The 27,830-nt window shown below is 58.8% G+C and overlaps 10 protein-coding genes across 10 annotated transcripts, besides 3 other annotated features; all 10 read right to left on the reverse strand.

Moving 5' to 3' along the window:
* The first annotated feature begins 176 nt into the window (after positions 1 to 176).
* Positions 177 to 262: a repeat region.
* A 2,490-nt stretch (positions 263 to 2,752) lies between these two features.
* Positions 2,753 to 3,622: a repeat region.
* Positions 3,623 to 4,013: 391 nt separating this feature from the next.
* On the reverse strand, positions 4,014 to 5,012 carry LPMP_010010 (hypothetical protein; the record flags this gene model as incomplete). The annotated part of the gene is made up of 1 exon (XM_010698342.1): positions 4,014 to 5,012. The coding sequence occupies one exon, from the start codon at positions 5,010 to 5,012 to the stop codon at positions 4,014 to 4,016; it is 999 nt and encodes a 332-aa protein (XP_010696644.1).
* Positions 5,013 to 6,044: 1,032 nt separating this feature from the next.
* Positions 6,045 to 7,706, reverse strand: LPMP_010020 (hypothetical protein; the record flags this gene model as incomplete). The annotated part of the gene is made up of 1 exon (XM_010698343.1): positions 6,045 to 7,706. One exon carries the CDS (start codon positions 7,704 to 7,706, stop codon positions 6,045 to 6,047), a length of 1,662 nt encoding a protein of 553 aa, XP_010696645.1.
* A 1,548-nt stretch (positions 7,707 to 9,254) lies between these two features.
* Positions 9,255 to 11,246, reverse strand: LPMP_010030 (MCAK-like kinesin, putative; the record flags this gene model as incomplete). Its single annotated transcript, XM_010698344.1, has 1 exon — positions 9,255 to 11,246. One exon carries the CDS (start codon positions 11,244 to 11,246, stop codon positions 9,255 to 9,257), a length of 1,992 nt encoding a protein of 663 aa, XP_010696646.1.
* Positions 11,247 to 12,223: 977 nt separating this feature from the next.
* On the reverse strand, positions 12,224 to 12,784 carry LPMP_010040 (hypothetical protein; the record flags this gene model as incomplete). The annotated part of the gene is made up of 1 exon (XM_010698345.1): positions 12,224 to 12,784. One exon carries the CDS (start codon positions 12,782 to 12,784, stop codon positions 12,224 to 12,226), a length of 561 nt encoding a protein of 186 aa, XP_010696647.1.
* A 2,202-nt stretch (positions 12,785 to 14,986) lies between these two features.
* LPMP_010050 (carboxylase, putative) lies at positions 14,987 to 16,984 on the reverse strand (the record flags this gene model as incomplete). The annotated part of the gene is made up of 1 exon (XM_010698346.1): positions 14,987 to 16,984. The coding sequence occupies one exon, from the start codon at positions 16,982 to 16,984 to the stop codon at positions 14,987 to 14,989; it is 1,998 nt and encodes a 665-aa protein (XP_010696648.1).
* A 1,255-nt stretch (positions 16,985 to 18,239) lies between these two features.
* Positions 18,240 to 18,956, reverse strand: LPMP_010060 (hypothetical protein; the record flags this gene model as incomplete). The annotated part of the gene is made up of 1 exon (XM_010698347.1): positions 18,240 to 18,956. The coding sequence occupies one exon, from the start codon at positions 18,954 to 18,956 to the stop codon at positions 18,240 to 18,242; it is 717 nt and encodes a 238-aa protein (XP_010696649.1).
* Positions 18,957 to 20,085: 1,129 nt separating this feature from the next.
* Positions 20,086 to 21,936, reverse strand: LPMP_010070 (hypothetical protein; the record flags this gene model as incomplete). The annotated part of the gene is made up of 1 exon (XM_010698348.1): positions 20,086 to 21,936. The coding sequence occupies one exon, from the start codon at positions 21,934 to 21,936 to the stop codon at positions 20,086 to 20,088; it is 1,851 nt and encodes a 616-aa protein (XP_010696650.1).
* Positions 21,937 to 22,772: 836 nt separating this feature from the next.
* On the reverse strand, positions 22,773 to 23,465 carry LPMP_010080 (hypothetical protein; the record flags this gene model as incomplete). The annotated part of the gene is made up of 1 exon (XM_010698349.1): positions 22,773 to 23,465. The coding sequence occupies one exon, from the start codon at positions 23,463 to 23,465 to the stop codon at positions 22,773 to 22,775; it is 693 nt and encodes a 230-aa protein (XP_010696651.1).
* Positions 23,466 to 24,363: 898 nt separating this feature from the next.
* Positions 24,364 to 24,954: a repeat region.
* Positions 24,955 to 24,994: 40 nt separating this feature from the next.
* On the reverse strand, positions 24,995 to 25,813 carry LPMP_010090 (thymidylate kinase, putative; the record flags this gene model as incomplete). The annotated part of the gene is made up of 1 exon (XM_010698350.1): positions 24,995 to 25,813. One exon carries the CDS (start codon positions 25,811 to 25,813, stop codon positions 24,995 to 24,997), a length of 819 nt encoding a protein of 272 aa, XP_010696652.1.
* A 731-nt stretch (positions 25,814 to 26,544) lies between these two features.
* LPMP_010100 (galactoside 2-alpha-L-fucosyltransferase, putative) lies at positions 26,545 to 27,507 on the reverse strand (the record flags this gene model as incomplete). The annotated part of the gene is made up of 1 exon (XM_010698351.1): positions 26,545 to 27,507. The coding sequence occupies one exon, from the start codon at positions 27,505 to 27,507 to the stop codon at positions 26,545 to 26,547; it is 963 nt and encodes a 320-aa protein (XP_010696653.1).
* Between the last annotated feature and the right edge of the window lie 323 nt (positions 27,508 to 27,830).

Here is a 27,830-nt window from a genome sequence, read left to right on the forward strand (position 1 = left end):
CCCGTAACCCTAACCCTAACCCTAACCCTAACCCTAACCCTAACCCTAACCCTAACCCTAACCCTAACCCTAACCCTAACCCTAACCCTAACCCTAACCCTAACCCTAACCCTAACCCTAACCCTCACTCGTGTACCCTCACCCGTGTACCCTAACCCGTGTACCCTAACCCGTGTACCCTCACCCGTGCACCCCGCCACTCGCCCTCGGGAGGGTTTCCCCGGTACAGTGGGAGAGGGTGTCGCAAGGATAGGAAGGAGTGAGCAAAAGGCGATAACGCATCAAAGTGGAGGTCACAACGCGCAAGAAGAAGTCGCTAATGCGTTTTTGTTGATGTTCTCCTTGTAAAGGAAGAAAACATATCAGAAAATGAGGGACCACAGGTCAGCTGCGGGGATACGAGTGGGGGGGGGGAACATGAAAAAAGGGACAAGTGACGTTGGAAGGGAATTGTGCTGCCCTCGGCCCTTGTATGGTGATGCAGGTCGACGAAGCGAAATCATAGACGAGAGAAACTGGATCACTTCGTACCAAAGGCATGCTCGAAGGAGTTAGATGTGTATGGTGGAATAAGTGTGCGTATATACGAGATACGGAAGCATAAGAGGAGAAGCGGATATGTGGAGAGAAAGGGAAGTGAAATGGAGGAGTAGCAGCAGCCATAGCAACAGACAAAAAGCGAAACGGCACTGCTTCACGGAGTGCACATCCGAGAAACAGAGAGAATAAGAAACACCATTTGTCTCGAGTACAGTCGACCTCATCGGTTGAAGTGTATGACTTCAGCACCGCAACGCTAGCGTCAACACCAGAGCCTATCGGTGCCGAAGACATCAAAGGACATGGAAAAGGAAGAAACACAGGGTGGCACGATCTGCTCGTTTTACCCTGCGTCACATACACTTGCTCGGTTCGTTTTTCGTCATCAATTTAACGCTACCAATGGGGGAGCTTCTTGCCTGCACCTATGTTAGACGGTGGAAGGCTTCTATTGCTACGTTCTTTATTGAAAGTTTGTGTTGTGGGTGCTCATCGTTTTACAGCACCCAGAGTATCCAACAAATCACATAAAAGAGAGGGCAGTGACCAGGGATGAAGAGCCAAGTAAACCACTTACGAACACACTCACACAATGAACATCACCTGCGCAAAATGAGAGCCTCGAACGTAGAGATAGAAAAGGCATGAATGTGGCGGTGAAGTGAGCAACGCAAAGAAAGACATGCTGACACGAAATAAGAAAGCGAAAAGGAAAGGAGGGAAGCAAACAAACAAACAGCTGAAAACCCCCCACTAAACGGATATCACGCTGACCACATGGTGATAACGACAGCAACAGTGACCATGGCTACAGAGCACAGGGGAGAAGAGAAATGAGAAGGGAACTGAGAGAGCGCAGGAGGCACAGTGTCCTAGAGTCGTTCGTCTGCCCGCTGACCGATGTTTCCTTTTTCCTTCCTTGTCACTTTAATGCGTGCACGCACCCACAAGTATGAGCACTGGTCTCGCGGCTGTCCTCACTCGCTCATTTTTTCTCCTCCAAGAGAGCTCGTTTTCCGTTTTTCTCAGCTCTTTCTCGTTGATGCCACGGGTGAGGTGGCCGACTGCCATATCGTATTCTTTTTCCTTTGTGATAATTTCCAATTCGCTTTGCGTTAATTTTAACCACAAAAGTTCGCCTCGTAACTGCTAAGCTGTTCACATAATACCCCTGTGTCTGGGTTGTTGCTCCGGTGCTGTCAGTACCTTCAGATGATGCCGGCCCCCTCTCCCTATGCATAACAGAGGCACGTGCGTCAACATCCGTGCCACAGCCACATGGGCGGCGATGTCGACCCATCCACTGACGCCGTACAACGGCAAAGTAGAGATACGCGCTGTACACACCATGGCAGACAGACAGACACAGAGAAAAGAGGGAAAACTCTATCAAGAGAAAGAGAATAGTAAGTTAAAAAAGAACACCTCGCTGTCCGCTGATCACGACTGCCTGAGCGCTCGTGGCTGCATCACCAATAGGAAGCTTACTGCCCACCAAGGAGGGCAAGGAGAAAAGAGGAGGGACAGCGGTGGGTTCGAGTCGATTGTGCACAGGTATGACAGCGCAGCGTTGGTGAGCAAGAGAGAGAGTGAATCCAAGCAAATACACAACGAAGCCGGACCATACCACAAAGGGCGAAGAAAAGGTCAAAGGAGCGGCACACCACACAAGCAAGACAACACTATGATGAAAGAGGTGAGAGGGAAACGGAGCAGAGAGAAAAAGAGCACAAAATGGAATGGACAGCAACGCAGAGTAGAGAACGGCAAAGAAAAAAAAAGAGAACCAGAATAGATGAGGTCCACCACGAACACGCGCTGCTGGTCCTAAACGGCGTACAACCAGAGAGCCAAAACGCGAAGAGAGATGGGAAGAAGCATCACCTTCTGCGTGGTTAGTTGCTCCACTGCTCTCTCTACTTCAGCACTGTCCCTCTATTGTGTGCCTCTGCTGCGGCTGCTGCGTAGTGCCCCGTACCTCAAATCCAAAGAGATGGAAGAAAAAGAGCGAAGAGAGAAGAGAAACATCGAGAGACGGCGAATAAAAGAGGCGGCAGTACGGGAGTCAGGAAAGGAGCACAGAGAAAGAGGGTAGCAAAAAATGACTCCTACGCCCTCGCACGCTGTTGCGCAGGGACACACATATGCCGAGCAGAGGATAAACAGAGAAGACACCTGAGAAGGAATAAGTCCGGAAGACAGCGCCACCCTCGCCATGGCCTGCCCATCAAGCGGTCCGCAGAGGAAAAAGAGAACACACATGCTTCGGTTCCGGTCAACGGGCCCATTGGACCGCGAACGAGTCGACCAACAGGCGCGCACGCAGTCACAGCACACCCGCGCCTCCGCGGCACTGCGGCCTAATCCTGGCCGTCCGGAAGGAGCCCTCCCGCCACCCACTGAAGGCGGGCCACGTGTCTAACGGACTCCTCCTGTCCTTCCTCGCCCCTTCTTGCGGTGCGCGCTGCGCGGTTGGTGCCAGACAGACTCGGGTGGACTCCATGCCCTTATGCGAGCGGGCAGCATCCAGGGTCCGGCTGGAGGGCACAAGTGGTGGCGTCCGTCGAGGGAGAATAGGGGGATTTCGACATGGCTTCTGAGAATGATGTCCAGGTTCACGATTCATTTAATTAGGTCTGGGCACCTCGGGCACAGTGGCGATTCTACAGCCATGCCCACTTTGTCGTCGCATCTCAATTCAAAATGACCAAAAACAAACATCAATGCGAAGCGCACGCGGCAGTCCATCAGCGCTAATGTTTGTGTACAATACATGTCCCAGCCTGCCGACTCTCACCTTGGTAGAGACCCTGCGCATCACCATGACGAGGGAGAGCGAGTCCCTAAACACCAACCACACTCGTTCTGCTGTATCTTCATCGATCAAGTTGTTTTCGCGGCAGATCACGTCCCACCTCCACTGCGTTACACTCGGCACGATAGCGACAAGCAAGAGGACCGCAGCCTCTTCTTCGATTGCCTATGAGTGCAGTACTGTAGCGTACAGCGGGTGCTCCTGGTTGGACGCCGTTCTGTACCGCACTGTCTGCGAACAGCGAGTGAAGGAGCTTCGCAAAATGGGGAAAGTCACGAAGAGGGAGCAGAGAAGAAAAAGAGAAAAAAATACCCCGCGTGCCGTTGTCGGCAAGGCTCAAACATTCGCTTTACAAATGTGAGAGTGTACTCCCGCGTTGTTCGCCTTCGCGCTTTAAGGCGTCATGTGCATCCCTGCCAGCACATCCAACAAAAGGCGCACATTTCTGCACAAAAGAGAGACTTGCCTTTCAGAAAAAGAGGTGCCTGTGGTGGACGAACGAGAGTGTGAACGGTAGCGAGCCAGCGGGAGAGAGGTGTTAAGATGGGCAAGTGCAACAAAGAAGCTCCACCTTTGAGGCCAGGGGTGGAAGGGGGCAAAACTGTTGCAGACCCGCCTGGCCGCTAATTTTCTTTTCGTCCTTTGGTTGCCTGCCTGTCTACTCGCGCAAAGAGAACGTATCGGTATCAGACTCGGAGTTGTTGGAGCTGTACATGCTGCCACGTATGAAAGTGCTGTGGCGGCTCAGCCCGAGCTCCGACTGCATCGGAATGGCGCCCTGGTTATCGTATTTGGAGCCGATGATCTTACGGCGGCGCTGCTCCTCGTCTCTGCGCCGGCGGGCGCAGCAACAGCACCAGATGGCAATGATGAGAGCGATGAGAGTGACATAACACCCGACAGCGAGGACGAGGCCGCCCCACCAGGGGAATTTTTCGTCGCACTTCGGGAGGATCCAGCGGCTCTGCGAGTCTACCTTGACTTCTTTGCCGCAGTACGTGTACGTGTGACCAGAGCTGCTGACAATGGGAATGGCGCTGCCACCTGGAAAGGTGGGCACAAGTTTATTTACTCCATCGGAGTCGGCGTACACGTAGTACTCACAGAGGAAGTGGGTAAAGGAAGTTGACACCTCCGTGTTCACCCACTTGCCAGACGGCTGCATTACGACCAGACGCTTTCCCCAGTAGCTCAGGTTACCCCAGGAGCGCGGGTAGTTGGTGTCGAAGTTCGTGTAGGAACCCGACACAGCAGTGGTCTGGTCTACTGGAGTTGTATCATCGTTAACGCCCCAGTAGTTCACGCCGCGCAGAAACAGCGGGCGGGTGGTGCGGAATAGGCCGCGGTACCACCGCCACTCACACTGCGCTCCAGTGCACACCGCCTGCTCCGTCATGCCGCCGAGGGGGATGTTGCCGCTGATTCCCTCCCGTTTATAGGCGCTCTGAAGAGCCTCTTGAATAGAGGCCGAGGTCGACATAGCCGTGTGTGATGCCGCGTCCTGCAACTTGCAAAAGTCGGCCGCGAGGGGGTCAAAGGCAAAGGCGCCGGAGCCGGCGCTACGCGCGGTGTACGTTGTCGAGTAGGCGTGCGTCATTGCCGGTACGAGGCACCCCAGCACCACCACGACCAGGGCGAAGGCGAGAGAGCTGCGCATCTTATTAGCGGTAGAAGAGAAAAGAAGGTGAAGAAATAAGGCGCCAAGCTGAAGATGGCGCAGCAAAGTAGGCAAACGGCTGCAGGTGCGCGGACCGGCGTGGAAACGCGGAGGGGGGAAGGCGGAAGAATGAGAAGAGGGGGAAAAACAGTCAGCGAGAAGAAATGGGAGATGAGAGGACGGCAGAAGGCCTCGCACGACCCTTCCAGAGGGAGAAATGTGCGGGTGTGTGTGCAAAAGGCAAAGGAGAAAAACAGAAAAACGAATAGACGAGGAAAGAGGGAGGAGCCTGGCGGTAGTGTCTGTAGGAGCGCACTAGCACCTTTACAGAGTGTACACACATATACACTGAGGAGGTGCTGGTGCGATGTGGCTGATGGGTGGCAGAGGAAGAGGGGGGAGAGTGGAGAAGGGAAGATGCGTTGTCAGTACAGCACAGTACTCGCAATTCGTCTCACGGGAGAGAACTGAGAAGATCCGACTGGCCACCACGTGGCGAGGATGTGAAGCGCAGTTCGCGCTTCTCACGCGCCGCGCCCAAAGCCGCTGTCTTCCCCCGCTGTTTAGGTGATGCGGGGGCAAAGAGCGGCATCCTTAGGAGGCATGAGGAGGAGAGAAATACGAGCGGGGTGGCACTCCATGCCTTCGTACGCCGTTTGCGTGGTTGCGCGAAATCAACCATGCTGAGCGAGTGGCAGACGCCACAGAACGGGATAATGAACAGTGAGCGAGAACAGTCAATGATTTCGTTTGCTTACCGCAGCAGCAGCCCCCTTCTATCCCCCACCCCTCCACTCATGCGATGATCTCTAATCAGCTATTGATTGGAATTCGCCTTGGCACGAGCAGGCGTGACTAGTGAAAATGTGTGGCGTGTGTCAGTGAGGGAATAGGCGTGCGGTGTGGTTCAATATACTTGCCTGCCTCCGCGTGTGGGCCGTGAAAAGATGAGAGACAACTCCAAGTAGCGGGGAAGCTACCAGAGGCATGCAGGCACAGACACGTTGAGCACCCGCTTTCACTCGCATGCCCCTACTCTTTCAACGTTCGTGCAGCGACATCAGGAAAGGTGTCGATCCAGGATATGTCGATGAAGAGTGGGAGATGATGGGAGGGGAGCTTGGAGTTCGGGAAGAGCTGCGCCTCGTTCACCTCCTCGTCCTCTGGAACGTCCAGCACCTGGTGCAAGGCGAGCGTGCTGGGGTCGTAGAAAATGAAATCTTGTGTGTTGTATGTGATGCCGTTCTCTTTCCGGTTCCTCTTCAACAGCGCGAGTTGGTCCACTTGGAGGGCGACGTCAGACAGTGCTGGTGCAGTGACAGGCGATGATCCTGGTGCTGCAGCAGTAACACCAACAGAGCCAGCAAGCGGTGACACCGCCACGTCCGACGTGGCGGTGTTTGGTGTCGCCAGCAGCCGCTGCTGCTTCTTGTGCGCTCGAGCTGCGATCTCGTCCCGCACAAGCTGCACCTTGGAGAAGACGCCGTGGTAGGCACCGGCGTCCTTGCGCTGGAAACGCTCGATCTCCTCTTCAGCCTGGTAGGTCTTGTCTGACCGGTGTGCCTCTTTCACGTTCTTGACGTAGTACGCCTCGTAGGCAGCGGCGCGGGCTTCGTCGCGGTAATGCCACGCCGTCCAGCGCGGACCGCCAACGAGGTCATGCGTGGAAAAAAAGGTGCTGCGCAGGAGCTCCACACACGCCTCATCGTCCGTTTGATTGTTGAGATCGCCACATACGATGTGGGACTGATGCGAGCGATCGGCGTCGTGGCGGCCGAGGGCATCCAGTATGGTGAGTACCTGTCGTGCCTCGTGCAGCCGGACGTTCGCCGCCTCTGCCGTTGCCCCCGCGGTGAGTTGCACGCAGGCGACGTAGAGCGTCATGTTTGTCACCTTGTCCCGCATGCCGACAAAGTGGGCAAAGTGGAAGCGCTGGCCAACATCTCGGCCCGGCATCATGAGTGGGAAGAAGCGGCCCTTGTGAAAGAGAAGCACATTGCCGATATCCTCCTCCTCAGCTATCTTGCCCCGGTTGGATGGGGCGGCTGCATTGTCGCCCTTGCGGAGAGCCTGCACACGGGCACCGCGGCTCGACTGATAGAGTGTGCCGTAGCCGAGGAACCGCACGTATCGCCACATTTCTGTGTTGAAAAAGGTCCGATTCACCTCATTCAAGCAGATGATGTCGGGGTCGTAGCACCGCAGTAACTCGACGAGATGCTTGCGACGATACTCCGGCGCAAGGAAGGGCGGGACCTCCTTGTCAACGGAGGGGTCGTAGTCACAGAAGGCGTCGGGGTCATCGCATTCAGGGTTGCGTGTGAACTCCGGCACGCGCACCTGCACCGCCTCTACGGGGGTGGTGCGGCAGGGCCCCCATGCGTCCGTCATCATGTTGAAGCTCATCAGGCGGAACCAGTCACGCCGTGAGAGGCTAGTCGAAAGCTGAGAGACGGGGGCTTGCACCCACCTGCGCTTCAGCGGAGGCTCGCGCGCCGCCTCCAACTTCTCCGTCTGCATCTCACGCGCCAGCAGGCTCGACATCTTCACCTCCAGCGCGCTCTGCGTGATCTGCGCGTCCATGATCGAGGGGCGAATCGCTGTCCGCTTCCAGGTTTCGTGCATTAGACCCGGCACCGGCCCACCGCTCACCAGTGGGGGATCATTCAGGAGCACTGAGCACCGTCTGAGCATCTACAGAAGGGTTAACAGCGAAGGGAATTGTTGCGTGAGACACGCAGAGTTGAAAATGGCGAAGGCCAACCCACTCTCTGTGTCGCTGTGAACGTGGGCCTGTTGGAGAGGGGCGTTTATCCAGTGGATACTCCAGGGGAAAGGCCGGAGCGGACGCATAAGCGAGGGAGGCGTTGAAGCCACGGCACACGCCGCTGACAGAAATGAGAAAGAAGAGAGAGGGCAGAATCGACGGTAGTGAAGAATGAGAGATGAACTGGAGAAAGCGGCAGTGCATGGGCTGATGTGCGGTTGACAGCTACACAGAGAAGTAAGCTCGCGCACATAGCAGCATCGACAATCACCAGCCCACCTCTTTCTCTCTCAGTACAACACCCCTACCCTTGGGTTCCCTCCTGATGCTGTTTACGATGAATCCAGCTACTGTCCAATCCCTCTCTGCTGCGCCGACGAGGCGTGACTACCGGCGCACCCTGGCCTGTACACCATCGATGTGGGTGGGTGTGTGTGGGGGTAGGTGAGCGCCTCTTGTCTTTTCCTCTTCGTTTTTCGCGGGGGGCGAGTGTGCAAGCACGTCTGAGAGAGAGAGAGTGAGGGAAGGGGGAAAGACGGCAACGGCCGCGAGAAAGGCACACCGACAACCACAAGTCAGACGTGTTTGACGTGTGAACAAAACATGAGAAAGGGAGGCCAAACAGACGGCACAGGAAGTAAGAAAATGAAGACCAGAATAGAGCCGAAACAGGCACCATCATGCACACAGACACACACACACACATGAACAGAGAGAGGGAGGGGGCAATACCCTCTTCATGACTGCCCGCCCCCCCCTACGTGTGTATTCCTGTGGACAAGAGCGGAGGTCTTTCTCTTAACTACCGGTGTTGCGCACTCCCTAGAGAGCCGATATGCACACACAACAGCTGCGCTTTCTTCCTCAGTGCTAGACACTGGCGCCACTGATTGACAGAGTCAGAGAGGTAGGGAGAGTGGCGTCACGCGACACGCAGCAGCGCTGTCCACACGGACGAAGAAGCGGCACTCATATACCCGATCACGAGCACGCAGCGAGAACCGATGGGCTAAGAAAGGGAAAGAGAGAGAGACACACCCACATGCGCCGACTGTGTGTGAGGCTCTGGTGGCGCTTGGGAGGGGGTGCATCTACGTCTAAGAGGGTAAGAGAGAAAACGAGCACAAACAGTACGCCACATAGAGAGTGAGAGAAAGAGATGCACGGAAAGACCGCGCAAGAGAGAGGCCGAAGATAAAGAAGTCAAAAGACAACAACTAACGCTCGAGTCTAAGCGGCGACCGCCTGCGCACGAGTGCCCGCCACCGATAGAGAGGGCCCACGACTGTCAAAGTCAGCAAGGGAACTGCAGCAGCAAAACAGCACTGCGAACGGTAGAAGCGCCTGTGCGGCAGCACCGGGGTTGATGGACATACGGAAAGAGGGGGAGGAAGGGAGAGACACACACAAACGCGGGTGAGCACCGGAGAACAGGAAAGAAAGAGGAATACAGCCTAGAAGAGCGCGGAGGAGGACTACAGTGGCGGCAGTTGTTGGTGGAAGGCGTCAATGCTGGCGACTTGCTGTGCGATCTTCTCGAGCTCGTCGAGCTGCGTCAGGAAGGACTCCATCGCGCGTCGCTTCTCGCTCGCCAGCAAGCGCGCGCGCTCGACAAAGCTGTGCGTGTTGGCGTTCAGCTGCTCTGCGTCGTATTTCACCTGGTACTCCTCCTTGATACAGTTCATGTCGGCCTCGAGGTAGGCGTTGTATTGGTCAATGACGCGGCTGCGCTGGGCCGCCACGAGCTCAGCGCCGCCCTCGAAGCGCTTAAAACTTGGGCGGCCACTCAGCCGCGAAACCACTTCGCCGTCACAGACTCCGTCTGAGTGGCGGGGTCGCTTACTGCACACCGCGTCCAAAGCCCGATCGCGCGACGGCGGCTTCGAGTTGACGAGGTCTGACTTGCCCTGTGACGACGACGACGAGAGTGTGTTGACGGAGCGGCTGCTAAGCAACGTGCTTCTGCGTGCCAAGGCAGCCGTTGGAGTGTCGGAGAAAAAGGGGTCAGCCGTCGAAAGCCGGGTCGTCGTCCTCCGTGACGGTGGCCTGCTCTCAGTCGCCTTAAAGATGACCTCTTCCTGGTCATTGGGGATGCACATTGTATGCCGCTCCGTCGCGACGCGCTTCAGCTCCTTGACGCGATCGGCGTAGCGCAGTGTGTTTAGCGTGTGCTCGGCGTTGTTGTTGGATGGAGAAACGGCGCCGATCATCACAGTACGGCAGTTGCCGACAAACGAATCGCGGAGCACCTCAGTCAACTTCGAGCCGCGGAATGGGACGTGCTTTTTATTCTGATCTAAAAAACGAATGCACTCCTTCAGAGCAAGGAGGCTTTTGTTGATTTCCGCCCCTTCAAGGCGGGTCTGTCGCGCGCAGTCCACCGTGTCGGCGCCGCGCTCGCTACCAGCGAGGTCGATAAAGGTGAACTTGCCGCTCTGCTTCGATGTCCGTTTCACCTTGAGCTTTATCTCGAGAATAGCGTGGGAGCGAGAACTCGTGTCGTTGGCGCCGGTGGAACCGCAGCTACGGACGGCGTTTCCCTGGCCGATAATCGACATGAGGTCCTCCACGCTGCTAGAGCAGTGCTCGGTGAGACCGCGGATGTTTACCCTCCCCTTGTCGTCTTCGAGTGCCCGCAGGGGTCGCCGACCGTTCAGCAAGTCAAACAGCTTCCCGCTATAGATCTCATAGAACGAAACAACGATGCGCCTGTCACCAGTGAGGCGGTCGAACATGTCCTTTGCCGCGAGTGCGTAGAGGCCTGGCTCGGGGTTCTTGCCCAGCATCGTGTGTGTCTTTCCACTCCCCGTCTGCCCATAGGCAAAGCATGTTGCAGAGCCACCGTCAAAGACGGTGTCGATCAGCGCACGAGCCGTGCGGTTGTATACGTCGACGTTGTCACACGCCTCGTCGAAAACCTCGTCGAAGAAGAAGCGGTGCACGTGGATGTACTTGCGCAGATCGACCTTCACCTTCGGCTCCTTCAGCACAATCTCGCCGCTGTTATCGGCATCCAGGATGTCCGTGAAGCCGTTTGTCTGCTCCCCGGCGCTGAGCGGACGCTTGCGAATAGCCACGACAATGCGGCTCTTGCGCTTCACCTCCTCTGCGTTGTCGGTGGACGGGCAAAGAACGGTGGTTCCGCGTGCTGTATACTGCCGTCGGCGCCCTGTCGAGCTCTCCTCCTTTCCTTCCGGGGTACTATCGTCACCGTCGCCGTCGAGCACGTCACTGCCGGAGCGCGAGGCGGAGAGCGGGTTGGCTTTGATGTACTCGATGGCGTCGCGCAGCCGCAAAATGTCCATTGCCTCTACAACGCCATAGCTGCTGAAGTCCTCCGGCTGCAGGGTGAGAAGGTCCTTGATAGTCATGCTAGACGCAAAGGAGCTCTGAAAGCGTTCCAGCTGGTATCGTCGCAGCACGTCACTGATGTACTGCTGTGACGACAGCTGCTCAGCCGACATCATCTTCGAAGCTCTGACGATGGAGTGCGCAACTCTTGCCGAGCGTGGGGGAGAAAGTGGAGAGGAGCGGAGGGATCGAAGAAGAAAAGAGTCTAAATGAACAACGAGAGAACGGCGAGGAGAACAGAAAGAGAGAGAAGCAAAGCAGCAGGAGTAGTGTTGTTGCCACACGTTCTTTACCACCACCGATGTCGAGGACAGAAGAATAACGCACTGAGCCGGCGGTAACTGACAGTCGGCGCACTCGCTTGCTTCTCGCCCACAGCAGTTGGGGAGACGGATGAGGAGGCAGAGAGCGAAAAAGGGGGGTCGAGGACAATGATACGAGTGCGTGTGTATACAGCGGCGCTTCGTCGGGAAGATGAAACAATCTGGAAGGATCAACGCAGTGGTGCTTCACTCCAACACCTCCTGTATGACGGTGGGGGGAGGGGAGAGGGAGGGAGGGGGGGGAGAAGGGTGTCTGTACCTGCATGCATGTGTGTAATTGCACGATCCTTCACTCGCTTTGTTCGCAGATGGTTGTAAGGCGAAGGGGCCTGTCGAGGGCTGAGGTGTGGTCCGAGGGTAGCATACGATCCCCTTGATGGGTGAGTAGGTGGGTGGGCGGGCGGGTGTGCAATGGGCTGAGACAGAGCAGACGGAGAACAAGGGGAAGCAGTACGGAGGGAAGAGGGTGGTGGTGGGGACCCCAGTAATGAGCAACAGCAGTACCAGACCCGCCTTTCATTCACCCGACGTAGTGTGATGGCAAGACATGACCGTCTCTACCTGCACGCATGCGAGAAGGAGCCAAAGAAGAGGGAAGACAGTGGTGTTCACCTCCCACGTTTACTTCCGTTTAAGGCTGCGTGTGCACGCTTGTGTAGAGGTGCCACTTGGCGTAGAGAGACACTCCAGGTCTGCCGGAAAAGTAATCCACAAAAACCTGCGCAGAGCGACACCGCAGGAAAGCGAGAGGTGGGGAGATGGTAAGCAACTCAAACACCGGGCGCCACCGATAGTGCTGGCCGCCAATACTTGCGGACGCCGTTGATGTCACAAAGCTCTGCCTCCTTCTTGCCGAAATAGCCGTCCCGACCCCACTGCTGAATGACGTCATCGTCAAAGGGCCCGTGCTCAGCAGTTGGTTTAGCCTTCCACCGCATCATCCATACGTGTGGGAGAGCAATGCCGGTGCGGCGGGCCTCCTCAAGGGCCCTGAGAAGGATCGCCTCGCGCGTCATGCGCATCATCACAAATGCGTGCTGCGTCATGGCCGCTTGGTGGAGTTGGGCGAGCGCGTCGAATGCCGCGGCTTTTGCACCCGAGTACCGGCGGAGGGCATCAGCGAATAACTCCCTCTCCTTCAAGTGCGCCAGCACCGGTTGCAATATCGAGAGAAGCGGCGTTGCCGTCGGCTCCTCGTATTCCTCCACAGCCAACAAAGACGAAGACGAGGACGGCGACAGGTCAGTGACCGCGCTGCTCGATAGAGAGGCCGTGGAAGGCTCCGGGGCCGACTCGCTGCCGTCCGCCGACAGAGAGCGCGCTCGCTTCATGCTGGGTGAGAGGCAACGGACCCACGTGTGCGCAATGTGCGTCGAGGGAGAGGGGAGGAAGGCAAGCGCACGTGAGCCACAGGCCTAAAATGTGGCGCAGATGAGCGCAGAGAAGAAAATAACAGCGACAATCGACTTGCAGGAGAAAACGCACCAACGTCGCTCTGTGGCAGAGCTGCAAAGATGGGGAAACTCAGCACAGCGGCGCCGGGCAGAAAGACTGGGGGGTGGCTCCGCCCCTCTCCTCACTTTGCGTTGAGGGCCGTGAGCGTGGCTTCATTGACACCGTAGCAGCAGCACCGGCATTCATGCGTAGACGACGCAGCGAAGACGAGCAGAAAGGGGTGGATTGTATTTGCGAGACAGCGGGAAGAGAAGGGGGTGGCGGAATAGGAGAAGGAGCCCAATCACATAAGCACGCGCGTGCATCGCCTAAAAATTCGTTCTGCGCGTCGGTGCGAGAGAGGTGAGACTTGACATATCTAAAAGTATACGCACGAGCACGTGCCTCACTCGCCACGCCCGTACTCGTCCTCGACTCCAGTGGCAAAGGTGCATCCGAGGTTGGCTGCTTGTGTTGGGCCTCGAGAAGTGTTTTTGCGTTCAACGCCGCCATTCTCTACGGTAGAACAGGAGAGGACGGCGGCGTTGAAGAGAAAATATCCCTCGTCTTCGTGTGGTGGTAGGCCTTCCTGCAAGAGAAGAGTCAAAGAGGAAGGCAGAGGCGGAGGCACCTTTCCTGTCCGTGCGAGCAATGAGGGTCCTGCGAAGCACAACCTCCTCTCATGGATGTGCAACTGTGGCACGTAATCGCGCAGACATCGTCAGACGCCGGGAGGAAACCCACACAGCGCGCACACACACACACACACACACACGCAACGCGAGAGCGCACGCAGAGGCCAAGGCGCAGACACGCGCGCTCCCAAGCGGAAGAAGAAGAGAACAGAAAAAAAAGAGAGCAAAAAAAAAAGTGTGTGTGAGTTGAGGCCCACAAAGCAGAAAAACTCAGCGCCTCCACCGCCACCGCTACGGGCCTTCTTTATGCGGCAGTGGGTAGATCCCCACGTACGCGAGCGGCTTCCCCACACACGTCATGTCCTGAGTGCATGGGCACCGCGGGAAAGAGTCATGAGGCAGCCAAAGGCCAAAAAAGGGGGGTGTAGAGCAGAAGCCACGAACCGATACACCGGAACGAAGGACGAACGTACCCAAGACGATTGAGCGAAGAGCAGAGGAAAGTGAGTGAGGTGGAAAGGGGAAGAGCGCGTGAAAGGTGGAGACCCCCCCCCAAAAAAAAAAAGGCGCCTGCACACTAGGGGGACAAGAGAGCGAGGGCCGCTTGCCTGATAGTCGCCTTTGCCTTGCACCAAACGCACAAGCGAGGCAGGAAGGCGTGAGCGAGGGGGTACAGAGCGAGCGAGCGCCTGGCAGGGGGCGTCCTGCACGTGGCGCACACACGCACACAAAAACATGTGCAACGACGTGTGGGAAAAGGCCTTGATGGAATGGGTGCGGTTCAGCCCCACTCTGTTTGCCTCGTCGATTCACGCCCTCCCTTCCCTCCCCCAAGTTGTTGGCATCGTTCTCACCAGTCACTGCCACCCTTGTCGTTGAGCAGAGAGTGACAGTGGATGTGCTCGTCAGCAACTTCCTGAAGGAGAATTCGTGAGTGTTGGCGTCAAGAAATGCAACTTTTTGTGGCGTGTTGCGACTTCCCTCTCACACCTTCACAGGGAAAGAGAGGGAGTTGCGTGCGTTCATGCCGCTACTGCTGCCCAGGCGTGCTCTGTGCTAGCAGGAGTGTACGTGCGCGTGTAAGCAACTGAGTGAGTTTGCAGGAAAGGGAGTAGGTTAGGTCTCTCCCGGGTAGAGAGCATTCGCCCCACCCTCCTCTCACCCCCTCCCCCAACACTGGCTAATTATTCTCGTCGTTGATGCACCTATTTCTCCACTCCGTTGCCTGTTACAGTGCTTGTCAGGGCGCCCATGGCGCGCTGCTCACTCTCTGACGCCCACCACGCCTCCTCCTCTGCCCATCTCCTCCTCCCACTGCACGTGTATCGGCGCAAGGGCACAGTGAAGGAGGGGAGAGAAAAGAGGGAGAGAAAACGACAGAGCAGCGCAGTGCAGACACACCGACTCGCAGACACGCACGCGCGCAGTCACACGTGAGCACAGCGCTCCTGTGATACGCGCGCTTTACTCCAGCTCCACTAGCACCTCGCTTTCCTCAACGGTGGCGCCGAGGCTGATCCTGACCCCCTTCACCTTGCCGTCGGCCTGGGTGTGAATTTTGTTGCGCATCTTCATGGCCTCCAGCGTCAGAATCTCTTCGCCGGCAACCACCTTCTGGCCTGGCTGGACTTTGATGGCGACAATGACACCCGGCATGGGTGACAGAACCTGCTTCGTATTGACGACCGTCTCCGCAACCGGCACGAAGTGGCTCAGTACCGACTGCAGGTCGCTCATCACGTTCACGTCGAAGGTGGTGCCCTTCATCTGAATACTGTACGCCACTTCGTTGGTGCCCCAGAACTGCAGCACCGTCTCTTTCGTACCGTCATTCACGCGGATGATCGGGTAGCTGACCTTCCACGCCACCTCCAATTTCTTGAACGGGCTGTTCTTCGATGCGGCCACCTCAAAGTGGGAGTCATCGAGCTGGCGAACGTACACCGGCACCTCACCCTCCTGCTTGGCGCTGATGGAGACATAGAACTGACGTTCCGACGGAGCAGTGCCCTGGGTGTAGTGGGTGCGCTCGCGCTTCAGGTGGGCACAAGCAGCCGCCTCATACATGAGCTGCGTCTCCGCTGCTGTCAGCGCGGCCTTCTTGAAGCCGTCCGGGTACTGCTCTGGCAGGTAGTTGGTAGTGAGGTGACCGCTCTGGTAACGCGGCTCCGTGACAACGTCGCGCAGAAGGCAAATGTTATGGCGCAGACCGCGAATGACGTACTCGTCCAGCGCCTTCTCCATGCGCTCGATGCACTCTGTGCGGTCCTTGCCCCAGGTGGACAGCTTGCAGATGAGCGGGTCGTAGTAGACCGAGATTTGCGAGCCCTCCATAATGCCGGAGTCGCAGCGCACGCCAGGGCCGGTAGGCTCCTGGTACTTGGTGAGGCGGCCGATGGACGGGAAGTAGTTCTTCGTCGGATCCTCAGCGTACACACGGCACTCCGTGGCATGGCCGTTGATCTTAATGTCGTCCTGCGTGATGCTGAGCGGCAGATCTGCCGCGGCGCGAAGCATCTGCTCCACAAGATCGATGCCGGTGATCTCCTCCGTGATGGGGTGTTCCACCTGAAGGCGGGTATTCATCTCGAGGAAGTAGAACTGCTTCTGCGGGTTGACGACGTTCTCAACCGTACCGGCGCTGACGTACTGCACGGCTCGCGCCATCGCAACGGCCTCCTCGCCCATGGCCTTGCGGGTCTTCGCGTCCAGCAGGACAGACGGCGCCTCCTCGATCACCTTTTGGTTGCGGCGCTGAATAGAACACTCCCGCTCCGGCAGGTACAGCGTGTTGCCCTTGCGATCCGCGATCACCTGAATCTCAATATGGCGCGGGTTCTCGATGAACTTCTCGACGAGCATCTTGTCGTTGTTGAAGGCAGCCTTGGCCTCCTCCTTGCACATGTCGTAGTACTCCACGCACTGCTCATCGTTGTAGGCAACGCGCATGCCCTTGCCGCCACCACCGCCGGAGGCCTTAATCATGACTGGGTAGCCGACCTCTCGCGCAAACCGCAGCACGTCCTCGTGCGTTCTCACCTCGCCAATGAAGCCGGGAATACACGTCACGCCAGCATCGCGCGCGAGCCGCTTCGATTCAATCTTGTCGCCCATGGCCTCGATGGAGTGCGCGTCTGGCCCAACGAAGACGATGTTGTTCTTCTGCAAGGCCGACTGGAGTTCGCCATTCTCAGACAGGAACCCGTAGCCGGGGTGCACGGCCTGGGCCCCCGTCCGCTTGCAGGCGTCCACAATCTTGTCAATGCGCAGGTAGCTCTCCACGGAGGCAGGGGGGCCAATGCAGACAGCCTCGTCCGCCATCTTTACATGTTTGGCCTGCTCATCGGCGGTGGAGTAGACGGCCACGGTCTTGATTCCCAGACGCTGGCAGGTCGCCATCACACGGCAGGCTATCTCACCACGGTTGGCGACGAGAACTTTGTCGAAAATTGGAGCAGGCATGGCGTATTGGGATGTGTTTTGTCTGTGGGTACGACGGATGGGTGGAGGGGAGGGGAGGGGAAGTCGAGCAGCGCGCAGCAGAGCAAAACGTCAAACAGAAAAAAAAACAAAAATGGGCAAAGGGGGCGTAGCGAAGGCACACGCGCACGCACACGCGCAATGGAGCTGAACGTTTTGGCTGGTGCGCGAGCCACCAAAAAAAGCGGGAGGGCGAAGAGGCACCCGCTTGTGGAGACGAAAAGCGGGAGAAGAGGAGAAGACAAAATCGATGATGGGACAGAGTCCTGGAGAGAGAGAGAGAGAGGGAGTGGGAAAGATGGGGGTGCACCTACACGCGAGCTGTCGGTTATCATGGAGCTAGGCGAGGGGGTACGAAGAGCGAGGGAGGGAGGGGTGGCGGAGGTGCTATGGGTGAGAAAGAGGGAGGAAGGAGAGTAGATAAGGTAACACCGTCGTACACGCAGGAGAGCAAAGCGCGTTTTTCGGCTCTGTTGTTTGTGTTCTCTGTCTCACACTCCTCTGTGTCGCCTTGAGTTTTGAGCAGCTGCGCAGATGATGGGCGCAGGACGGGGGAAGGGGGTCGGTCGGAAGCGAACGTGTGTCGCTTGGAATGCGCAAGAGGTGGAGAAGCGGAAAGACGAAGGAGAGGGGCGTGTGTGCTGCACCTACACGTCTCTCATGTTGCAGCAGCCTCTCCCTCTGCGCTCACCCAAGGTGGGTATAGTCTTGACCACTCAGTCCCCTCCCTCTCCTTCGCACTTTCTGGACTTGTCGGGGGGGAAGTCATCATCACCGCGGTGGCAGTTATGCGCTTCTCTTTTTAGCTTTCCTTTCATCACCTTGTCTGTGAGGGTCACGTCAGTGGCGCTTTTTCGCCGACGAGCTCGCGGCCTGTCCACTGTAAACGGCGGTGTCGTGGCGGGTGGCGGTGGCACTGCCACAAGTAAGGATTTAGAAACGACGAGGAAGATGAACACGAGAGGGGAGACACGCACAGAGCAAACCCGCCAGGCGAGGCCTGGGGGAGGGGGGCAGCGAATGAGACAGCGCTCTCTCAGACCTCGCGCATACCTCTTTCCCCCACACCCTCTCCCCTTTGCGAGCCCACTGAAGGAGTCGCACCTCTCAGCCTCTGTCGACTTTGGGCCCTCACGCCCCCTCTCCCTTGATGAACCGCACCGTCACAGCACCTCCCCACGGCAACGCACGCGACCCCTCTGTCCACGCATGTACACACGCACACAAGCACTGCAGCTTAGGTACGAGGCGGCTTGTTACCGCTTATTCGATCCACAACGCTGCCTACAGATTCATTCTCCACAGCTGCCTCCATTGATTCCTTATGTGCCTCCGTCGAGGTGCTCTCAGCAGCCGCAGCCGCTGGTGCGGCCTCGCTGCGCTGCGCGTCCAACTTCCTGCGCAGCGCTGCTTTCCTCGCTGCGATGGACTCGCGCAACTTCTGCAGCGTCTCCTCACGCCTGTCGTTCAGCGTCGCCCGCTCCTTCGCGATTGATTCGCGCTGCCGCTCCAGCTCTCGTTTCTTGCGCAGCTCCAGAATACGACTTTGCAGTTGCGACTCAACACCACCGCTCACCTCGCGCTGCTTCAGCGGCGTGATGATGGTGCGCGCATGCTCCCAGACGATGTCCATCTTCAGGCAGCCCTCCCTGTACTTGAGCTCGTCTACACGGTCCGAGTCGAGCTCGGCCACCTGCTCGATGGTCCAGATGTTGCGCTCGATGAGCTTCTTGGTGGTGTGGGTGCCGCAGCAGTCGAGCCATGAGACAAACGTGCCGGCCGTCACATCCGGCGCGCACTCGAGGTGCACCAGCCACCAGCGGCGGTCCTCGTTGGTGACACGGCCACTGGTCGCAATGCCACGCGCGCCAAACACCAGCGCCGGTGCCGCTGCTACGGTAGTGGTGGTGCAGCAGCCAATGGGGTGCGTGCACAACAGTAGTAGTCGTCGCATCTTTCTGTGTTGTGTTCTGTACTCTCTGTGGGTGTGGGTGGGGGGGATGTCTCTTCAACTCCGAAGAGGATGCGGCGGGGAGACCGTATGGCGGCAGAGAAGGAGTGCAGCAGGAAGGAAAGGAGGCACCGTCAGACAACCCTGCCCGCCGCTGCCAGGTAGGGAGAAGAAGATTACGGTGAGAGAGGAGACTGCCCGACGACACGCACACACGCGCTCCTCTCCAGAGAGTGCGGCAGGTATCGAAGGTGAGAAAATACTCCACTACATGTGGAAAGGAAAAGAAGAGGCAAGGGGAGGAGGAAAGGAAAGAGAGAAACAGGTGGTCGACGTGGGAGCACGATTGCGAGGCGAACACCATGTGCGATGCGCAGCCTTCGGAGAGAGACGGTGGAGAGAGGAGAGAGGATGTCAGTGTGGAGGGAGAGGACAAAGAACAGAAGCCCCTCAGGCGTGCGTCAGCACGCGTACACGCAAGTGCAAGGAAATATGTGGCGAGTGCCAGGGGCTCCCTCGGTGTGCGCCGTCGTACGGGGGAGGGAGGGGGTGGAGGCTTGAATAATGATGAAAGAAGCACCACAGCGCCTCACGCACTCTGTGACAACACGCCAGACAGACAGAGACTTGAGATGAGAAAGAAGGAGAAGGGGTGGCAGGGACAAGAAGACGGTTGCAACAGGGGGGAGGGGTGGCACACACACACACACCACCCATTCAGAGACACAGACAGACATGGCCGCACACCGCCACGTGAACGTACGTCCCCTAATGTATGGGCACCCGAGTGTTCAACACAAAGCAAAATCCCCCACCCACCCCCTCCCCCCAAAGGCAAGCAAAAGGGGCGCACCAGGACGAAGGCGACGTGCAGAGTTGAAGTTGGTGGTGGTGATGTGAAGAGAAGCGCGTCTGAGACGGTTGGACATGGAAGAAAGCGAGAGCAGGGGAAAAACAAACAACAAAGAAACGACTGTTGATGCAGCGTCAACACGGAGAGAGAAGGAGCAAGTCAAAGCCTCAAGGCGGCAAACCACACACACAGAGAAGCAGCCGCTTGCACCTCTCATCGCCACTGCTCTGCATCGCTCCCCTTCTCCATCTCGGTTGATGCTCTGTACAATCGACTCACTCACATCACCGGCTCCTCCGCCTCATCCTCCTCTTCCCAGGGCATCTTGGCAAACTCGACTCTGCTGGCACTTGGCAAGCCGCCGCTGGTGCTGGTGTGGGGCGATGATGTTGCCGACTTCACTGCCGGGGGCGTGGCGGGGGCCGGAGAAGCCTCAGGAGACGGCTCTTGCCACAACTGCTTCGACAGGGCATCCGCCTCCACCACCTGTGGTGATGCCGGTAAAGCAGCGTCGGCAACATTCACGGCCACCTCATCCGCCACCGTCTTGGCTGTCGCGACAGCAGCGGCAGCAGCGGCAGCGCAAGCATCGCCGTCGACGGATACAGCATGTGGATCTGCGGTGCCCGCCAGCGCATCGCTGTACCACGAAAGCGCCTCCTCCAAGCTGGAGAGAGTCGACCCCAACTGGGTGTGTATGTTGGGTGCCAGGTCGGTGCGCTGTGAGGTGACATCCAGCACGTCTCTGTAGTGGCGCGCCGTCTCCGCTGCCACGGTGCACCACGGCTCCGCTGCCTCGCCGCGCTTGATGAAGTCTTCCAAAACAGCGACAACCTCTTCGCCGTCGAGGATGTGCCGCAGCACCTCTAGAGTGGTAGAGTGCTTTGTTTGAGCAGCCCGTTCAGGCATGCACAGTGCCACAAGCACCGCAGCCACCTGCCGCTCTGTCACGCACTGGCCAACGCAGTGGACCTTCCAGAAGTAGTTCGCCCAGAAGGTCTCCTCCTTGAGGCGGGCCGGTACCAGACGATAGCGGTGAGCCCGTACCTCAGCAGAGGCAAGCAGGCCCTCCTGCACATCATGGTCAAAGTCGAACAGGCCGTAGAGAGCCCACAAGTCCGTCTCCATGAGTCCGACCTCCGCCAGCAGCCCCACCTCGTCCGGTGAGAGTGTTTTCTCCACCCCATGTCGGTACGTGCCGTCGAGCCCAGCCAGCCGCTCGCTCACAAGAGAGCGCCATTCAGCGGCGCGGTCACGCCACTCCTCCGGTGGCTGTTCCCACGGGGGCAGAGTAGCTGCAGTCGAAGCAGCAGCCGTCATTGGCGCTGTTGGGCCGGAAGCAGCAGTCGCAGATGACGAGGGCGTCATGCCGTGCCAAAGCTCAGAGGAGTGCGCCAGCGCCGACGCGGTTGGTGCAAAAATAGTACCGTTGATGCTCTCGCGCCCCTCGTGGTAGAGTTGAGCGGTGCTGTCAAGCAAGTGGCTCACCGACGTCGTCAGTGAGGAGAAGAGGGAGAAGGCAGTGGTGGCGGCCTGGTGCAGCGGAACATTGATGTCGGTCTCGATGGTGATCTGCAGTGTGAAGGACTTCGGTGCGCCCCTGACGTAGCGCGGGTTGTGAAGCACGTCTGCCGAAACAAACTCTGGGAAGCTCACCTGCGCGTTGCTCGCATTCAGTACTGCCATCTTGGTGGATGTGATCGCCTTTCTCTGCGCCGCCTCGGCCCCATCGTCGCGCCTACACTGCCCTTCCCCCTCCGCCGTTGGGGTCGTGGAGTCAATGGGGAGCACCTCGCATGTCACGGCGCAGCCGCCCGGGAAGTCACTGGGGGGCGAGGAAGACGATACTGCTGTCGATGTGGCCGACCCGCTCGCCGCTACAACCGGCGGCGGGGGAGGTGGGATGAACTCAACGAGTACACCAAAAGGGTCTGTGGCAGGGCTAGCACTCAGCATCAAGCCGCGCAGCAGCACTACCTTGAACTGATGCCTCCGCGTTGTGGAATTCGGAATCCAGAAGGGGAGGGAGGATAGCTTGTTCTGGCGGTTCAAGTCTTCCAGCCCAGAAGCTTCCCAGCGGTAGATGGTCGTGTGCGCACCCACGTTGCGCACAAACTCAGCGGAGGACATGTAAGCCATCGTTTAAGTAGGGAGGGGGGGCAGACCAAAGGGTACGATGGAAAAGGAGAGGCAGAAAGAGGGGAGAGGTGGGATGCGTAATATGGCGCAGGTGCACGTACATCCACACGTATGTGTGTGTGGGTGTGGGTGTGCGCGCGCGCCTCTGGAGGGTGGAAAAATAGGGCCGTGCGTGGCTGTCTGTGTTGATCGCACAGCGCGGGGGAGGTCTGTGCAGCGGGAGTGTGCTATGTGAAGTATAGCAAGAACGCTAAGAAACCCGCAGGACAGTTATGGTTGGGGGGGGGGGGCTGACTGTACTGGTGAACGAGGGGAGAGAAGAGAGTGTAGGAGGTGGGGGAAAGGGAGGAGCAGAATAGCGAAATGGGGGAGAAGACATGCAAGGTCACGCGTGCCTCTCGCTGCTCCCGCTGCAACGATAGACCACAGCACAACCGTGGAGCGTGAGTGCTGAAGTGAGCTATCTGTGCTCCTGTTGTGCACCAGACCGCCGCTACTCCTCACAAGGAACGCCAACGGGGGCAGGCAGGCGTGTGTCTGTGTAGAAGCGCATCCGTGCGTGTTGATCAGTGCCCAGGGGCGCTCGGCAGCGAAAGTCATGCAAGCGAAAAAGAAGCGAAGGGCTCAGCAGCCGGTAAATCAGTCCAAAGAAGGGAAGAAGCGCAGACATGCACATGCCTACTCAAGCAGTGCGGGTAAGTATGTGTGGGGGGGGGGGGGCGGGGGCTGTGGCTATGCTGGGCAGACGTCAAAGTAAAGAGTTGAAGAAGGGAAAAACGACAACAGCGCGAGGGTTGAATAACACAGTCAACCTATCCGCTCCATCGCTAGCCCCCCTCGAGCAGCACCACACTCTCCACAACGACGTCATTCACCAGCACTGCCGCCTCCGACATGAGCTTCGAGGTAAGGTGGTCCTTATACGGGCCCATGAACGTCGCTTCGCGGCGGGTCTTACTGAGCAGAATGCCGGCAGACTGCTCTGCGCACCGCACTCGTGCGACGTGGGCGACGGCCTTCCCAATCACCTCGTTGGGCGGCTCGGGGCCGATGGCGGCGAGGTAGCGCTCCATCTGATCGAAAGAAATGGTGTAGAAAACAGTCGCCATGATGTTCACCGACCCGTCACGCACCGCCACCTCCTCTACAACGCAATTCACTGACTCGCCCGGTTCCTCGAAGACGCCGCGCGGAAGCGTGAAGACGCCGAAGAAGGACGACGGCGGCACTAGCAGCCACGTCCGGCTCCAGTACATCATCGCGGACCCGAAGTACAGCGATACACCGAAGTGCGACACCCGCGGCAGTGACTCCCGGTGCATCTCTCGATCTGCAGAGGTGCACAAGACCGTCTTGCGCCGCGTGTCGTAGACGACGGTCACGCAGCGCGGGTGAACGGGAACGGAGCAGATTTGAATGGCCTTCCAGAGGCACAGCAGACCAGCTCCGACCGCAGCAAGTGGCAGAAGCACACCTCCGCTGCTACTCGGCCTCTCCTTGGTAGGAGGAGCGATTGGCATTAATAGACAAGTGTCAGGTGCGAGGTGACAGTGATGAGGAATCAAGAGGGGCCCTGAGTGCAGAAGCCGACGGAAGCAAAAGCAAAGAGAGACCAGCCGCTTGCTAAGCCAAACGGCAGCAGCAGCGAGCGGCTGGCAAGTCGTGAGGCACGAGACAACGCGCACGTCACGTGTTCGTAGGTATGTCAGCCGCATGCCGTGAGGTAGTGAAGCGCGTATGTGTCGTTGGCGTCGGACAAAACGCCACCATAGTGCGTGGGTGCAAAGGTGGATAGGGAAGAAGCAGAAGAACAAATTGAGGTCAGCAACAGCAGTACGCACGCGTAGTCAACATAGAGAAGAGAAGTAGGGACGGGCCGCAGGACAAGGCCGTCATGGAGGCGCCCCGCGGGGACGAGTCGGTCCCGCCGCTGTATGGGAAAAAAAAGGCGCCACAGGCGCAGAGCCAGTCGTCGTCTCTACAATGTGCACGAGTGCGCCCACGGTCACGCAAAGGCACCCCACGAGCGTCGGCGTCGTTCTGCTCTGGTGATGGTGTGCGCCCGCTCATACGATTCCGCACAGCAAACGATGATGTGCCTCTGGACTGACGCCTGGAAGCTGCGGGAGTGGGACAGAGGGGGAAATATGATGGGGGAGACGTCAAAATTGGCCTTGCCCATCACACAGCAGGCGGTGAAGACAGGGCTGTCGTCCTGTCCACCGACGGAGAGAGAAAGTCAATAGTGCGCGAAAAGCCGCGAGCAACCCTGCGAGGGGCCACAAACTACGAAGGGCCGCCACATCATCGAGGCACGAAGAGAAAAACGCCCTCCACACGCACGTGCATGGCGCACGCGCGACACAGCGCCGAACAGCATCACTTTGCTTCTCGCCCCTCCACCTCCCACGTGATGACGGAGAGGGGGGAGACACCTCAGCGCGTGGCATCGCCAGGGCCCGCCACCCCCACTCCCTCTGTGTGGCGAAGCCACCCGCAGCCCCCCATCCCTGCCAATGCCGAGCCGCCTCTGGGAGTGCCAGGGCCCCGCACCTACGGCCTAGGGGGGTGGGAGGGGGGCGGGGATCAGAGCGACTGACCGCCACGGATGTCGGCGGCCAGGGCCCGGATGACGTGGTATCAGAGCGACCTGCGACCGTGACCACGCTTGCGCCACCCGCATGGTCGGCAGAGTGTCGGCGTGACTCGAGCGCATCTCACCGGGCCCTCACAGCCCACTGGCGTGGGGGAGCCCGGGCCACCCCGAGGCGTGCACCAGGTGGCGACCGGCATGATGCGGGTGCGGCTGCGGGGCGGCCTGTGGAGCGGGGGGTGGGTGGGCGCCACTTGAGGCAGGGGCCGTGCACTGATGACTGCGTCGCGGTACTGCCGTGCCGCGTGTCTACGGCTGCTTCGCACCGCGCGGGTGGGCCTGCGATGTGTTGTCGGGCTAGAGTGGGGAGGCGTTTGGCCTCCTGTCATGTGCGAGTGATGAGTGGGCACGCTGGAGCAGCACTACCCTCTTCTCCTCAGTCTCACACACGTGACCCTAAAAAGGCTCAATGCTGTCGAGCTCCGCCTGTGTAAAGGCCGCAGCACAATGCACCACACCGCTCTCAGGCAGAAGTCGCAAGATGGAGTTCACCGCTACGTGATAGGTCGGCGCAGCTACCTCGGTCAGCATATTGGTGCGGCGGTACGCCTCCATCGCAACACGGCGCATCTCGCTCTGGGAGGAGAGACGCTGCTCCTCGAAATCCTCAGGGGCGCGCTTGCGGATACGCGCCACGCGCACCGCCTCATCGACGCACAGCAAAAAGCCGGCATCCGGTGCTGGTAAGTCCTCTGGCCAGCGGTACACGGCATCACCGCTCGGCGGCAGACTGTCATAGTTGTGGGCATTCGCCAGTGCCATCGCGCAGGTAGAGCACCACCACCGATCGACCACGACTACCGCCGATTGCGACGCTGCGAGGATGCCCTCAGCTGCGATGTAGTTGGCAGCGGAGTAGAAGGCTCTCGCCACGACCTCCTCCTGGCTTCGGAAGGTCTCCCGGACTTCGGCAAACTGTGGCGGCGGTGTGCTCACTGCCATCCCTGACAGCTTCTCGGCCAGTGTACGCGTGATGAGTGTCTTTCCAGTGCCATCCAATCCCTCCACAACGATGACAGGGTGCCTGCGTGCAGAAGCGGCACTTGTCGACGTGCTCAGTGACTCTGCTTGGCGAAGGAAGCTGGAGCAACTTGGCGTCCACCACGGCGGCGACGACTGGGCCACGGCGTGCAGTACCTTGAGAGAGTCTAAGCGGGACCTGTACACGCTTGTGCCGCCGTGCAGTGTGCGCGACAGGGCGGCGATGGAAGGCATCAGGGTGATGGCGGTAGCACTTCTTTGCGTGCCTCCGCGAAGCGAGGCTCTGCGTGTTTCAGTGCTTGCTGTACGAGGGGGGAGAAGTGGCGAGCCCTTGGATGAGGCGATACACGCTGGCCTAAAGGAAAACAGACAGATGAGCAGAGAGGGGGGAAAGAGGTGGACGGCAGCGGGAAGATGGAGAGAGCACATGCACGTCCACATAAGGAGAGAGTGAGAGCGCTGGGGGACTGAGATGGGGCGAAGTCGAGGATAGCTCACACTGACCACGCGCCTCTCGCTCTCTCTCTCTCTCTCTCTCGCTCTTTCGGCACCCCTGTGCACAGCTGCATGAAGGAAGCGTGTGTGATGGCGTCTATGTGGCTCTGCCGCCGTGAGTGCGCTTCTACTCGGCTGTACGGCGTCGTTTTCCCTGCGTCTGTGTTATGACACCGCTGCTGCTGGTAGCAAACGTTCGTTGTGCAACCGAACCCCCTCGACTCTCCGGCAGAAGGGGAAAGGTGGAAGGTGGCGCCTTTCCACGGCTGGCCGCCACTTCCACAGCACACGCTGGCCAAAGAGGAGCGCACAGACACGCGGATTTGTGTGCTCCACCGCGACCCCCCCCCCTCCCCTCCCCAGCCTGTCGAACAGTTCAGTGGGGACGGTAGGAGCGAGCGAGACGGAGACGCGCCCCATCCACCCACCCACTAACCATGGGCCGCCTCCCCCCCCCTCTCTCTCTCCGATCAGAGGAGTATCCATCCAGGGCAGTAAAGGTGATTGGACGCCGGGTACGGGTCCTTCACGAACCACCGGGAAGGTGCGATGACGCGGTGGAGTGAGACGCGGTTCAGGTAGGCACCCCACCACGAGAAGGTAGAGTTTGCCATCACAACATCGTTGCACTGCGACATCATCAGCAACTCCAGCACGTCACGCGGCATCAGCCCCGCTGACGGCGACACCGCAGGTGGCCTCGCCGATACCGCGCTCGCCTCCGTTGCGGCGCACACAAGACTGACCAGGACGGCGCCTCGGTACTTTGTGCGAAAATACCCCACAACGGTGCGCCCAAAGCGCTCCTCTTCGCAGAAGACGAGCAAGCGAAGGAACGGCAGCGGCAGTGGGCCGGCAGGCGGCGCGGGGGCCAAATCCACTGACGGCTGTTGCGGCAGAGCAGACGGCGACTGCAAGAGCAGTCCACCGAGCAGCTGCCGCACAGCCGCGTCGTAGTACTCGACGACGTCGAGCTGCTCGAAAACATCGGCAAAGCGCGTGTAGTCGCCGCGCCGCACGTGCAAGGCGACAGTGTGGCACGACCCGCCGCCGTAGTACATGGCCAGGTGCTCGCGCGCAGCGCTCCACAGCTCTGGTGGAATGACGGAGGATATGGTTGGGTAGTCGTCGAAGAAGGCTTCGCTTTGGAAGAAGCCGACCATGTTGAAGACACAGGCCCGCTGCGCGTCAAGCAGCACCTTCCGCACCGGTCGAGTCTCGGGTACCGCCACGAAAGGGAGCGGCGGCAGCGGTGGCGAGGACACGCACATCTGAACTCCATGCTGGCTGAGGTTTCGAAAAAGAGAGCCCCAGTAAGTGGGGCGTGGGGCTTCGGCGCTGCTGCTGAACGGCGCTGCCTCCAGGTAGGCCGGTATGCCAGTGCGCTGCGCCGTGGCTAACAAGTTTGCAACAAGGAAAAGCTGGTTGCCCATACCGCCCACAATGTTAGTTGTGAGACGTGCCTTTGCCGGCGACGTTGACAGTGAGGCCGTCGCTGCTGCGCTGGCAGCGAAGCTTCGAGGGGAGCCCCTCATGGACGACGATGGTGAGTGAGCCGTTAAGCCTCGGGGCCTCACTATGTGTAGCGATAATGACGTGAGGAGGAGGTGTCCTGTGCGGCCGCAGTGTTGGCGAGTTATGGATGTCACGGGGCGGTAGTGGTGGGGGGACGGGGGGGGGGGGGGGGGTCTGTCGTACTACGACGACGACCGTACGGTACGGACACGACGACGCGTACGTGTGGACGGTCGTTCGT

The sequence above is a fragment of the Leishmania panamensis genome (assembly GCF_000755165.1).
Source record: "Leishmania panamensis strain MHOM/PA/94/PSC-1 chromosome 1 sequence".
Lineage (NCBI taxonomy): Eukaryota > Euglenozoa > Kinetoplastea > Trypanosomatida > Trypanosomatidae > Leishmania > Leishmania panamensis.